The sequence below is a fragment of the Gossypium arboreum genome, chromosome 5 (assembly GCF_025698485.1).
Source record: "Gossypium arboreum isolate Shixiya-1 chromosome 5, ASM2569848v2, whole genome shotgun sequence".
In the NCBI taxonomy this organism is placed as follows: Eukaryota; Viridiplantae; Streptophyta; class Magnoliopsida; order Malvales; family Malvaceae; genus Gossypium; species Gossypium arboreum.
In genome coordinates, this window is record NC_069074.1 from 34910346 (window position 1) to 34924931 (window position 14586).

The following is a 14586-nucleotide window of genomic DNA, read 5'->3' on the forward strand; positions in this document are numbered from 1 at the left end:
TGACTTATTAGGGTTTAATTTTTATTTGGAAGGTTTTGATGTATTAAGGCCATTATGGATTCTGACTTTTAATTTGGGATTTTGAATTGTTTTAATGGATTCATGAACTGCAACGTAACAAAATATAGTTTTCTAAAATAAACTAAGATTTTCTGTAAATGAAAAAATTTTCAAAAATAATATGGTTTAAAAAGCTTCCGCGAATAAGATATGGGATTAAGTAAATCAATCAGTACCTGTTTCTCAAACTGAAGGATAGATAATAACAGGAACGGTTTTTAAAGTATCAACGTGTTATCAAAAGCACTATCATGTGACTTCACCAGATTCAGTCATAACATTTAGGCCGGGTTTGGGATGTTACAAATATGGTTCCAATGAGCCTCAGTATTAATGCTCGGGTGGCATACTGCACGTCTATATCTACCACAACCACTGTTAACACTTTAAAGAACTGGTCCAACCATGTATGTAAGATAAGCGACCCTACAATCTTATCATTCGGAGGAACAACTCCAAGGTAATCGTTACAAACATCAGTCAAAGGCATTCTAGTATCCCCTGCTATGACCAACCCATCAATGGGTGACGAGAGAATGAAAGCAATGTTTTTGAGGGTGATAATACACTTTCTTAACGGTAGATGAAAATTATGCGTATCCAGTCGCCACCGTTCAATCAATGTAGTAGTCAAATCTGGGGAAACTGTGCATGGCCCCATTTCAAGGCATACCCTTATTGAAAACGTTCATATATTCACAGATTTGATAATCTATCGCCCTAAATCAAGTTGAGCCTGGCCCTGGTTATGAAGGATGAAGGATGTGATCAACATCCTGTCAATTTATTTAGTCAATCAATCAAATAAAAAATAACTATATTTTTAGAATATCATAACTATTAAATTAAATTTACAACATGTTGCAGTTCATCAAACACGTGATCTAATTTAAGTCATGTCATACCCGAAGTCTGTTCCGCAAGAACCAAAAATTTTAGAAATATATTTTTCAAACCTAAGCATATATTTCATAATATCGAATTTCATAATATACTACATACAATAATGACTTAAAATACACATTTTCTATAAAACAATAAATTATTTAGCATAATAACGTTACATTTCTATAACTGCAAAAATTAAATAACAATAAACATATCATTTAATAAAAAGAAATTCTAATTTAATAAAAATAACTATTTATTTAACATAAAAATTCGTAACCTTAAACCAAATTTTCTATAACTTAAGAAATAAAATATGGAAATTCATATACCAATAGATTGATTTAAATGTGAGTTTATAACAATATTGATTTCATTTAAACATATAAAACATAATTCAAACATTATTTACTATTAACTGTCACATTATAAAAGACATATGATTGGAATTTAAAATTGAAATAGATTGAATGTGGTTTCCAAAAGAGATAGTTAAACCTATTCATCTTTGAAGAATCTCTTTAAATTGATGTTGCATATATTCTTTGGGAAAAGGGATGCTAATTAATGGAAGCTTCTTTGGATAGCTACTTGCCCCTACCCTCCATCTTTGCTTCTTTTTTCTTTTTCTTTTTTTAATTCCAAAGTTTTTGTTCATCTTCAAAACTTACACTTAATTCAGTATTTATTTATAAAACATTTTCAAAGATAAATGTAGAGGCTGATTTTTTAATTATTTGGACTAAACAAAAATTAATCCCAAACCTATATTGTCAATATAATTTTCTGTTTCCACCCTTCTACTTTTCTTTGACCAATTATTTATATTCTAATCTGCAAGTCTAGACTTAATTGAGTATTGGATATATACATCTATATTACTTTTTTTAGAGCTCTTGTAAAGTAAACACAATATAATTATAAGTAAATGCCCGAACAACTATAAACAAGTCGGAATGTCAATGGAGCCAAACGGTTTTGGTGCTCCAAAATTTCAAATTATTTTCATTATGTACTTTAAATTTTTGGAAAATTTTAATCAAGCCTTCAAATTTTTTAAAAATTTTAATTTCAGTCTCCCAATAGTTTTAAAATTTTGTATAGACTAATGTTTTTTTGAAAAATTTCATTAAAAGCCCAAGACCTTTATCTTTACCAACAATGTCAATATCTCATTTTATAGATATATATGTTACTTCAACTAAATGATTAAGTATCAAATTTTAAATTATTGACCTAACAAATAAATTATTTTAGAGATAATATTTCTTTTAAATAAATCGTCTTATTTATTGTTAGTGAAGTTTAATAAAATAAAACATGGTAATTTTTAATATCTTTTCTAGAGATAAGAAAATCTATATTAAAACCAACTAATAATTTTAAAATAATCATATAAAAGTTACTAATTATTATTTAATTGTTAGACCCAAAATTTATTACACAGTTAGGTAAAAATAATTAAAACACGACACAAACCCTAACATGACATGAATATGAACATAATATATGTATATATATATATGATATAAGTTATTAATGCATCAAAATATATAAATAATATAAAATATTTTAAATACAACCATGTGAGGATAAAATAAATAAAGACGTCTATGACTCAAATTTTCAATTAATATGAAATATGCGGTTTTCAATTACACCTAAAGTGTACAAGTTTCAATAGTTTTTCCTATATAATAAAAAAATTTGAAGTTTTTCTTCTAGAAAATCTTAAAATTATACATAAATTTTAATTTAATATGTAAAGTTATACACAAATTTTAATTTTGTTTAATTTTATAAATGAAATTTTAGTTTGATTTAATTTAATTTTTACAAAATATTAACATAATTATTAATATATGTCATTTTAAATTTACATACATATAATATTTAATCAATATAAAAATAAATCAATGTATTTATTTTTTAAAATGCTATGATTAAATTAAAATCAAAATCAAGATTTTTGTATACATTTGAATCAAATATAATTACACTAAATATTAATTTATGTATCAAATTACATATTGAATAAAAAATCATATATAATTTTAAAATTTATCTCATATTTAAACTTCATGACTTACGATATTAATATACTAGTTTTTTGTTTCAAATAATTTGTAATATTATGATAAATAATATAAGATTATAAAGAGGAAAATTGAAAAATTAAGATTGTGATGATATGTGTATCTATGGTTAGTGATTGTGAATTTTGTAATGTATCATAAATTATATGTTAGTATTCAATGTAGGAAGACGTAGGTTTAAATGCGTTGAAGCACATTATCTTCTTTTATATAGATTGAGAGTTCTAATTGTGTTAAAAAAAGAACAAATATGATCTCAAACTATAATTAAATTATTAAAAAAAACTTAAATGAGTAAGAAGCAAATACCAAATTATTAGACATGAGTTTGGGTATCTTTGAAACACTTTATTTTCCTATTTATATATTAAAAGTTCTAAATATTATGTTAAAAACTATAATCGAATTAGAGTCGATCATGGGTGGCGGTTTGCCTGCCCGCCCAAAGGTCCGCCTCGAAAAATGGGAGGTTTGGGTAAAATATAGGCCGAAAAATAGGCTTGGGCAAAAAACGAGGCCTGTTTAGAAAACGAGCAGCCTCGAGTAAGATTTTTGGCCGGGCCTGCCCGCCCGCCCCAATTATATATTAATATATATTATTTTATTTTATTTTAATTATTTTAAATTTTAATATAACCATTTTTATTATATTATTAATTTGTGTATTGTTTTAAGAATTGTTTTAGTATTATTTTTATTTATTTTAATATTTGTTTTATGTTTTTAAATATATTTGATTTATTATATTTTTAAATTTTTTATTTAATGAAATAAAAAAATTAATATGGGCCGGGCCGGGCCGGGCTCGGGCTTAGTAATTTTATTTCGGACCGGGCTTGGGCAAAATTTTAGGCTCATATTTCGGGCCGGGCCGGACCCGGGCCTAGTAGACGGGCCTAAAAATTTGTATGGATCCAACCCAGCCCATGATCACCTCTAATCAGAATCTATAATTAAATTATTAACAAAACTTGTATTATAACATCAACATCAACAACAGATTAATTTATTATTTAAGTTTATAATATAATTGGTTTTTGGATGTGCTGTACTGCACCCTTTATTGATTTTTCAATTTTCAAATATAAAACAAGTCAATTATCAGAGTTTGATGAAGCAGTTTAGTCAATGTTTCTTCATTTATTATTTTCTACTTACACTTATTTAATTAAATTAAATATAATTGTAATTATTTTAATATTTTTATTCAAATGGATTGAATATTCTACTTATGATCCGACTCAATCTGATTCTTAGATACCTTCAAATATTTGTTTAATTATTATTGGTCTTCATTACAAGTGTTCATAAGTCATATTATAACTACCATCAAAAGTTTTAATATATTTAATTAATAGTAAAATTAAATATTAAATTAAATTTTATTAAATTTAGGGATAGTAAATGAGGTGGGGTGGGGTGGATATTGCTAAATTTATTATCGCCTCATAATTAGCACACTTTGCTCTACCACCCATCCCGCTCCATTATGATTGTATAATCTTGAAATTTAATACTACCTCCATGAATGTTGGATGCATTCATCTCTACCTCATCCCGTTCCACTTCAATTTAATTGTTGTTATTTAACTTTAATTCTTTTCAATCTTTTTAAAGTAAGTAAATATTTAAACATAATTTTTTAAACAATATTTAAGTATAAAATATATGTATTTTTTTCTATATTACATTATTACATTTTCCCCTTATTGTTTATATATACAAGAATAAAATCATAAGTGTATATAGTTAAACGATTCGGGGCAGCGTAAGTAATTACCATAATCGTTTCATATCCACTATCCAAAAAAAAAAAATCCATCTCACCCCATCCTGCATCTACTTTTCAAACAAAAAAAAAATCACTCCGAATTAGAATCCATGAGACAATTCGAGTTTTACAATCCATAATTAAATCAATATTATCTAATTATCTTTTATTAATTATCAAATTAAATTCATCATAATCTATATAACTATATATAAAAGACATCCCACTTGTTAATTTCTTTTCTACATTGTAAAAAAAATTATTAAATTATAGTTTAGGTTTTTTTTTTTGATAAAATATTTTAGATTGGGCTTATGTAAATAGAGACTAAAAGAATACAAAAAATATCCAAGCAAAACTAGTACCTTATGCCCGAAATAATCAGGTCCAAAAAAGAAAACTAATAAAGGAAGACCAGCCCGATAAAGTGTACTGCTAGTCCAACACCTAACAAAATATCTAGATATTTGTAGAAAATTCTGGAAACAGCAATTAAGCGCCGAACCAGTGCCCAATTAGAAAAACGCTCTGAAATCTGTCAACCCATCCTTTCATTTCCTTTTCAGTTTTGACTATTTCAATCCCCCAAAAGCTTATCTTCCCAAAAGCATTTCTATTTTCTATGAAGCTTTCCTTTTCCAACTGCTTTCTTTCCCAGCAAAACTCTCAATCTGGTTCCCGTTCCCATTCACGCCTCGCTTGGTCTTCAGCATAAGTAGGGACTTTCATTTCCAAGTATACTTCCTCTTTCCTCTTTAGAGTTTCAGTTGCGATGGTATGAGCGAGGGTATTCGTTTGTCTCGGTGTGTGATTGAATCTGATTATGTTCGCTTTTTTATTCTCCTGCTGTATATCATGGATATATGTCGCTATCAATGACCGATCCTGATCTTGGGTTCTACATTTTCTGATTATTGTGAGGGAATCTCCTTCTATAATGATTGAATGCCTTGTTTGAACTGCTTTCCAACATGCTATTGCTTCAGCAGTAAAAACTGAGGTAATCCCGTGATGAAGCTCTAAGCGTGATACTAGGACTCTTCCTTCCTGATTCCTGGCTACTATACCTGATGCCGACTTGTTCTGCCTCTCATTGAACGCACCGTCGAAGTTAATCTTGAAAAAATTATGAGGTGGGCGCTGCCATTTTCTACTATAATCTCTTTTCCCTGTTTTCTTTTGCTCAAAACCAGAAATCTTTTTTATGTAGCTTTTGATGAAGTCTGCGATTTCCTTACCAGTGCTAACCTTGTTTTCATGGATTCTTTTATTTCTAGCGCCCTATATGGCCCAAAGCGCGCAACAGAAAAGACGACATTTGCAAGGATTGAACTGCTCAAAAACCCATGTAAGCCACTTTATAAAATCCATGTTTTGAGCCATAATATTATTCTGAATGGATAACGCTGTCCATACTTTCATTGAAATAGGGCATTCTCGGAATAAATGGTCAATAGTCTCAACCCCTTTCCCACATCGAGGACAATTTGTGCAATTTGCAAGGTTTCTGCTTCGCATATTTGTCTTTGTAGGCAGATAGTTCCATGAAAATTTCCAAACTGTAATCTTTATTTTCTCTGGTATATGAAGGAGCCAGAGTTTTTTATAAAAATTCCTATAGATGGTCTGTAAAGCATAAGCTCTAGGAATTCCATCATAAACTTGTAATAGTTTATAGGCACTGCGTACTGAGAATTCGCCTGAAGCCTCGACCCCCCAAATAAGAAAATCATCGTGAGGTATCTGTGCCAATGGAATACGAAGGATTCTTGCAGCGTCTTCTTTTGAGAAGGTATTTTGAATTAGCTCATTTCTCCATAGTCTTTTACTGCTGTCGATCAAAGCAACTACTTTAGAATCACTCATAGTATTAACTGCTGTGGATAATCTAAAATTGGGCGTCTCTGGTATCCAAGCATCATGGTGAATCGATAAGTTAAGACTAGTACCAACCCTCCAACAAAGCCCTTTGTCCAAAACTCCTCTAGCTGCCCAAATACTTCACCACACATAAGAACTAGAATTCCCTAACCGAGAATTTAAAAAATGATCGTTTGGGAAATATTTGGCTTTAAAGACTTGTGTAACAAGAGAACCTGGATTATTAATAATTCTCCAGCCTTGCTTAGCTAAAAGTGAAACGTTAAAATGAGCCATATCTCTGAAACCCATTCCTCCCTCCACTTTAGTATAGCACATGAATTTCCATTGACAACAGTGAATTCCTTTTTTCCTTTTTCCTTTTTGCCACCAGAATCTAGCAAAGATATTCTCCAAATCCCCACATAATGACTTAGGAAGAAGAAAACAGGTCATAGCATAGGTTGGTATAGCTTGTAGTACGGATTTTATAAACACTTCTTTTCCCCCTTGAGATAGGAAACGTGTACTCCAGTTTTCAATTCTTTGATTGATTCTATTCTTCAGATTCTGAAACGACTCCCTCTTTCGTCTACCCACCACATTAGGGAGACTTAAGTATTTCTCCATATTCGTCGAGCACCGTACTCCCATATAATTTGATATATCTTCCCTATCTCCCTCTGCCATATTTGAGCTGAAGAAGATTGTTGATTTGTTGAAGTTAACACACTGACCGGAGCATCGCTCATACTCCTTTAAAATATCTTTTAGGATCCTTGATCCTCTTTTTGTGGCTTCTCCAAACAGAATACAATCATCCGCAAACAGTAAATGTGAAACCGCTGGTCCTCTTCTGCTAGCCTTGACACCTTTTAACAATCCCTCTTTTATAGCCAACTTGATCAAGGAAGATAATCCTTCACTACATATTAGAAAGAGGAAAGGGCTAAGTGGATCGCCTTGACGAAGCCCTCTATTCGGTATGAAAACATGTCATCTACTTCCATTAATGTTCACTACATACGATGTTGTGGATATACACCTCATAATTAGCGCCACCCATTCTTCTGCGAAACCCATTCGAATCATTACTTCCTTCAAAAACACCCACTCTACTCTATCATAAGCTTTACTCATGTCTAGTTTCACTACCATGAATCCTTTCTTCCCCGTTCTTTTCTGGCGTAAAGTGTGTAGAAGTTCATAAGCTATTAACACGTTGTCAAATATTAATCGGCTAGAAACGAACGCACTTTGGGCATAATCAATGCTTCTCCCAATAAATTTTTGGAGGCGATTTGCAATTGTTTTGGTAACAAGCTTATATAGAACTGTGCATAGGCTAATAGGTCAAAAATTCACAAGATTTGTAGGATTAGAAATTTTTGGAATAAGTACCAATTCCGTTAGATTTAAAGAATCGAAATCCTTACCCTCGTTTAAGACCCTTAAGAAAAAATCTTCAACATCTCGACCAACAATGTACCAGAATTTCTGAAAAAATAGAGCCAGAAAACCATCATGTCCTGGTGCTTTAGTGGGCTCTATATCTTTTAGAGCCGAATACACTTCTTCTACCGAATATTCTGCCAATAGAGTTGCATTCATATCCTGTGAGATGCTTTTATTAATGCCTGATAATAGATGGGTTAAATTCCCCACTCCTTTAGGTGAAAGAAGATTCTGGAAGTAAGCTGTAGCTGCCTCATTTATTTCCATTTTATCAGAGATTTCCTTGCCCTCAGCTGTTTCCAACCTATTTATTGTGTTGATCCTTCTTCGAAAGAAGGCGAAGTTGTGAAAAAAAAGTTGTGTTCTTATCCCCAAGTTGAAGCCAATTAGCCCTCGCTCGTTGCTCCCAGAACATTTCATCTTTATCAATCTCCATATTGAGATGAATTCTAGTATCAATTGCTCTTGTCAGAATTTCATCATCTCTGTCCTTCCCTATAAACTCGTCGAGTTCCTTTGTAAGCTTTCGTTTCAACCCATCTCGATTCTTTTTTATTAATGCTGCCCATTTTTCCAAGCTGAATTGTAGTCCTTTCAATTTCTCCACAATCGTTCCATTTGTAGGCTCCCATGATTTCTTGACCTCTTCCTCAATGGACTCCTCCATTGTCCATTATACCTCGAATTTAAAACGTGGAACTCCTTGGAAGCTGCTTTCAGATGTTGTGCTAATAAGAAGGGGGCAATGATCTGATAAAGAAGACGTTAGATGATGTATCTTACCCCTTGGAAAAAACTTCATTCATTTTCCATTCGCCACACCCCTGTCCAACCTCTCCCTAATGTTTGTTTCTGTCGTGTTTCCTCTCTCCCAAGTGAACCATACCCGAGAGAAGGATGGAAGCACGATACATCTTTATTATGCCTATATGGTGAGCTATAGAAACCTGTAAATCTCCAGACTTCATCTACATTTTCTTCTTTGATCAACACATCAATATGACTAGATGAGAACGTTTTTAACCTAACTCTAAGAGTTGCTTTCCATGCTAGACAGATTCCTCCACGAGAACCATCAGCTCTTACATCAATCCCATTTCCAAAGCCACAGCTCTTTCTAATTTTTTCCATCCGCTTTTCATCAATTTTAGTCTCCATAAAGAATACCATTTGGGGATTTTGTTGCTTCAGCAAAAACCGAAGCCTTCTTATTGCCCGTGGATTCCCCAGTCCATGGACATTCCAACATATTGTTTTCATTGCATCCAGTCGGCTTGCCTTTTGGCAGCCGCCGATCTCTTTCGGTTGGAATTTTCTTCCTACAAAAATATTCCATCAACAATCTCCAAAGTTGGTTGACCATATCTCCGCTTTTTTGTTGCATCTTCCCAAATTCCATCTGGGCCATATTCACCAGCTTCAATCTCTAATAATTTCCTTTTTCCAAGTTTACTTTCTCCCACAGAAGCACTCCGCTCTTTTGTTGATTTAGCTCTTTTCCAGCTGGATTTCTTGGAAGGTTTCAACATACCGTCTATTATATCATTATTCCCAGAACTTTTACCATCCACAATTATACATCTCTCTGGCCTCTCCTCCACAATCTCTACCTCTGTCAATCGAGCAATATCTTGTTTTCCTAGAGACACATCAGTACTATCTTCCTCTTGTGGATGCGTTCCTTGGTTCTCCTCTGTCTTTCCTATATACGAACATTGTGGGAGCAATTTTTTTGACAGAGCATTTAATTTTAAACATTCTTTTCCAAGCAAAGCCAATTCTGCCTTTAACGCTAGTAAAAAAGGTGGGTTATCTCTAACTTTTTCTTTTCCTGCAGGTTTTATCACTTTACATCCTTGGAGACCATGTCCCATTCGTCCACAGCCAAAACAAAAAGTAGGTAGTTTTTCATATTTAAAAGAGATCCAAAAATTACTGCAATTATCTGTTGAGACAAAAATACCCGTCCTAAGAGGGTTCTGTACATCTAAATTAACCCTAAGACGACAAAACTCACCATTGATCTCAGATCTGATTATGCCACCAAACGTAACTCCAATAGCATGCAAGAGATCTTTCTTGTCAAGCTCTGGTGAGTAAGGACCTATCTTGATCCAAAATGGAGAAGAAGTAAGTTTAATCTGCTCTCTCTATATCGGTTCTGTTAAGCGGTCAAAGATAATTAAATTCTTTCTAAATAACCATGGCTGACCTTCCATAATAGTCTCTAAGTCCACATCAGATTCAAAACTAATCAAAAATAGGTTTTGCCCGGCGAGTGTGATCTCAAATTTATTCTTTGTTTTCTATATACTTTTCATCTGTGCCCTAAAGCTGTCTGGATTGTAAGATTTCTCTGTCCATACTGTACATATTAAGGTTGGCTTGTCTTTTGGTTGCACCATCGAGCTCTTTACTGACAGTTGAATGAGCTCTTCTGCTAAAAGAGAGACCTCGTCTCCCCCAAAACCCTCTTCACCACCACTACCCATCATCCCAAGCCATAGCAGCCACTGTTTTCGCTAGGAAACTAAAGAGAGCACTCTTGGCTATTAGGGTTTTTCTCAAATTTGATATTTTTTTATAGTTTAGGTTTTTTCAGTATGTTTAAATTTCATACTTAATCTTTATAGTTTAATTTCAAACATAATACCTATATTTTTATAATATTATTAATTAGTCCAAATAATTAACATCGCTAACTTTTTTTATTAAAATATTATATGATTATGTATAATTTAAACGCCTTAAGAGTTTTAGAGGGTACGCGTGGCTTCCTTTTTTTTATTTTAGGTTTGCGTTACATTTTTGACATTATAATGTAATGGTCAAATTTCAATTTTGGTCCTTAGATTATGCTCAAACTTGAGATTTAATATATATAATTTAGGTTTTGACATAATTTGGTCCTTCAACATTTATAATCTCATTAGTTATTTTAAATAGTTTAACTATTTCAATCAAAACATTAATGTTAATTTTTCTTTAAACACTATTCCAACAAAATATATTTTATAATGACAAGTTCGAATGGTATTTTTAAGGAAAAAATCCTTATACAACGTTATTTATATTGTTGCGTTATTACCAAGTAATTTATTTTTTAAAATTCAAAATGTCACACCATATAATTTAATAGAAGAATTTTAATCATAGTAGCAATTGGACTCAAATTTTTAAATTTAAAACTACATGGACTAAATTCTTAAAAATAAAAGTAAGGAAATTAAATTACAAATATACAAAGTTTATAGGAACTTAAGATCATATTTTAACCTTCAAAATTTTTACTCTATAATTTAAAAAAATAAATAGTCAACCCAATGTGAAGCGCCGAGAACTATACTAATTATTTAGAATTAGATGCTAATTTTGAATTAAAATTTGTGAGTAACATGTTTATTAATTATTTTAAATTTATTTTTTAAAATATTTTATCTCATGGGTTGAGCACATTTCCTCATTGAATTACACGAAAAGATATGGAGTAACTCTTTTAAATGCATTTAAAGTATATAAAAGTAACCAATGACGCTTTAGTTTAGTTGGTAAAGATGCGGATACTGGGTCTTAAGTATCTAGCTTTGAGACATATCATGTGTAATTATATGCATAGGTCTTTTTTGAACATAATTTTTTTATACTTAAACTCAAACCAAATTCTTCTCATCAATTCATTTTACTATTTAAAAAATACATTAATTACTTTTAATTAATTTTCATTATTATTTAATTTTCTAAACATGTAACTCAGTAGGTAAAGTCTTTGGCTTCTTTTGAATGGGCGGTGGTTGTGGAATAATAGAATATTTTACCTCACAGTTACAATAACTAATCTCATCGTCATTATTATTTTTAACCTTACTAAAGATAAACACATTGCCTATCCAAAGACACCTTTAGACTCTTTGAATATCCAACCATAATTGGGCTTTTTTTTAATTACAAATAACGTCAAAATTCACCTTTAGACACCTGTGTCCCTAGTCCGTGTGACCTAAACAGTGCCTCACACGGTCTACCACATGGCTTGACATACGGCCGTGTGGCACACATGGCCTACCATACGGTCTGGCAGACGACCATGTGGCGTCGAAGGCCATATTTTTCGACATTTGTAAATTGTAGAAATTGAAGTTTTTGTTACCCACATATTACAGATTTGATGCAGAAGCAACAAGGATGAATTCTTGTCCCTAAAATGACATTATAGCGATAAATCAGACGACTCATTCATAAACACATTGCTAGGATTAGCGTCCAAAACTGAAGTTACGTCGAAGAACTTTTGACACGAAATCTTAAATTGAAACTTACCGGCTACCAGTTGAACTAGGCAAGAGAAGTCAAATCCCGTACAGAATCAATTTGGCGTAACATAGCAAAAGGAAAGGCAACTTGAAGAGAATAATCAAAGTGAAGAAAAAAAATGAAGAAACAAAGAAGAAATGGAAAATGAATGTGGAATAAACACAAGAGGTTTCTGGGAAGTTTAATTAACACCAAAGAGTACACAAAAGCTTAACCATTAAACCACTAGGTTCATTGTTATCATCAATTTATCGAAATTAACTTATAACTCACTTGTCCAAATATAGGGTTTTAATTAAAAATAGCAAAATTTCAAGAGATAGGATTTGAACCCAAAACCTCACATTTATAATAAGAACACTTAACCACTGAACCAAATCAATTTACTTATAAAAAATTTCCAAAATCTAGACTCAAAATCGAGAGATAACCACTCTTGATTTCAAAACTCAATTTTTCTAACCCAATTTTTAAGATGTTACATAAACTCAAATCATTATCTCAAATCAATTTTTTTGGATGGGCGGTGGTTGTGGTGCGGTGAAATATTTTACCTCATAGTTTCAATAACTAATTTCATCATTACCGTTATTTTTAATCTTACCAAAAGTAAAAGTATCGCCCATCTAAAGATATCTTTAAACTCTTTGAATATCCAAAAATAATCGATTTTTTTTTAATTACAACTAACATCAATAATTGAAAGCAATTAAAGAATAAAAAAGAAATTGAAAGCAATTGATTTATTACCAGACTTTTATTTGGAACATCACATCATTTAGTAGAACATTTTTTGTTTATTGAAGTTAAAAATATTAGGTGGTTTAAATTTGCACTTCTCAAATTTGACTTTCTTATTCACCAAAATTCAAATTTATATATTATATTTAGTTTCAGATTCACATTGAGGATGTCAAGAGACGGAGACACGCAGGCAGCAACACGGGCTGACATCGGCGCCAGACCAAAGCACCAACTACACAACACCTATGAATGCAGAATGATCGTTGAAAAAAAAATGCAAAATGACGTATTAGAAAAAGAATGCAATGCATACGAATATTCAAATGTTTCAAAATTTATATATTATAAATTATTAATCTACAAATTTTTTCTTCAAAATTTACAAGTAAAATCAAAGTGCATATATATAATTATAAAGTATGGAATCAAACAATTATAGGATTAAGATTTGAAACAATACAAAATATAATTGAATAATTGAATAAAAATTTATATAGTAATAACATATAGTAAAATTTAAGGATTCACCCATATAATTACACATCATAAATTTCAATTTTAAAGATTCCGAACTTATAATTTTCACTTGTGCTAAGGTTTAGACGAACTAGAATGACCCATTCTACTATTCTTAAAATAATAAAATATTTTATAGTGATATTAATCTATTTTTATAATTAAATTTAAATAAATAATAATAATTTTTCCATCCATTTAAATTTAAATTTACCATATTAATAATCAGATTTAGAACACATTGGAGAAGTTTGGAGTTTGGGATTTTTTAATAAATCAAGATATTTTCAATATTAATTTTATTTTATAGAGATTACTCTTTTAGAGTTTATAGTTGTGTTTCTTAACAATATTATTTTTAAAATTTAAACTCGTACAATGGTGAGAATACTTTTAAAGCTGAACAAAATTGATTGCAGCAAAAAGATTCAAAAATCGGTGCCATGTTTTGTATGATTGATGATATGATTGAAATTGAGAATGAAGACTTATCAACTCCTCCAGAAGCATATGATGTTGCTTACATCTTCGTTGCCGAAACACAAATCATTTCTTGTTGTTGAATTTGTAAACATCAACTTTGAAATTACGAATGAATATTACAAACATTCTAACTTAAAGAGTAGTTTTTAATGAATAATTTATTTAAGACTTGTGTTAGGTAATAGTCGATTTATTTCCATTTTTATTATAATTTAAATTCGACTTAAGGTGAATCCTGAGTTAATTATTTAATGTTTAAAATAATATAAATTTATTTTATTTTAATATATTCTCATAATTTATACATGGAAAGAACCAAACTTATCCAATTTTTGTGGGTAATCCGAGCTTTATACATATTTAAGTCTCCCACACAAAGGAAGCTTTAGCTTTGATAAATAA

At 30.9% G+C, this 14586-nt stretch overlaps 1 protein-coding gene across 1 annotated transcript; it reads right to left on the reverse strand.

The window, feature by feature from the left end:
• Window positions 1-5481: 5481 nt before the first annotated feature.
• LOC128292649 (uncharacterized) lies at window positions 5482-6250 on the reverse strand. Its single transcript, XM_053027536.1, has 2 exons — window positions 6221-6250; window positions 5482-6096 (listed from the first exon to the last, which is right to left on the reverse strand). The coding sequence occupies exons 1-2, from the start codon at window positions 6248-6250 to the stop codon at window positions 5482-5484; spliced, it is 645 nt and encodes a 214-aa protein (XP_052883496.1).
• Window positions 6251-14586: the final 8336 nt, after the last annotated feature.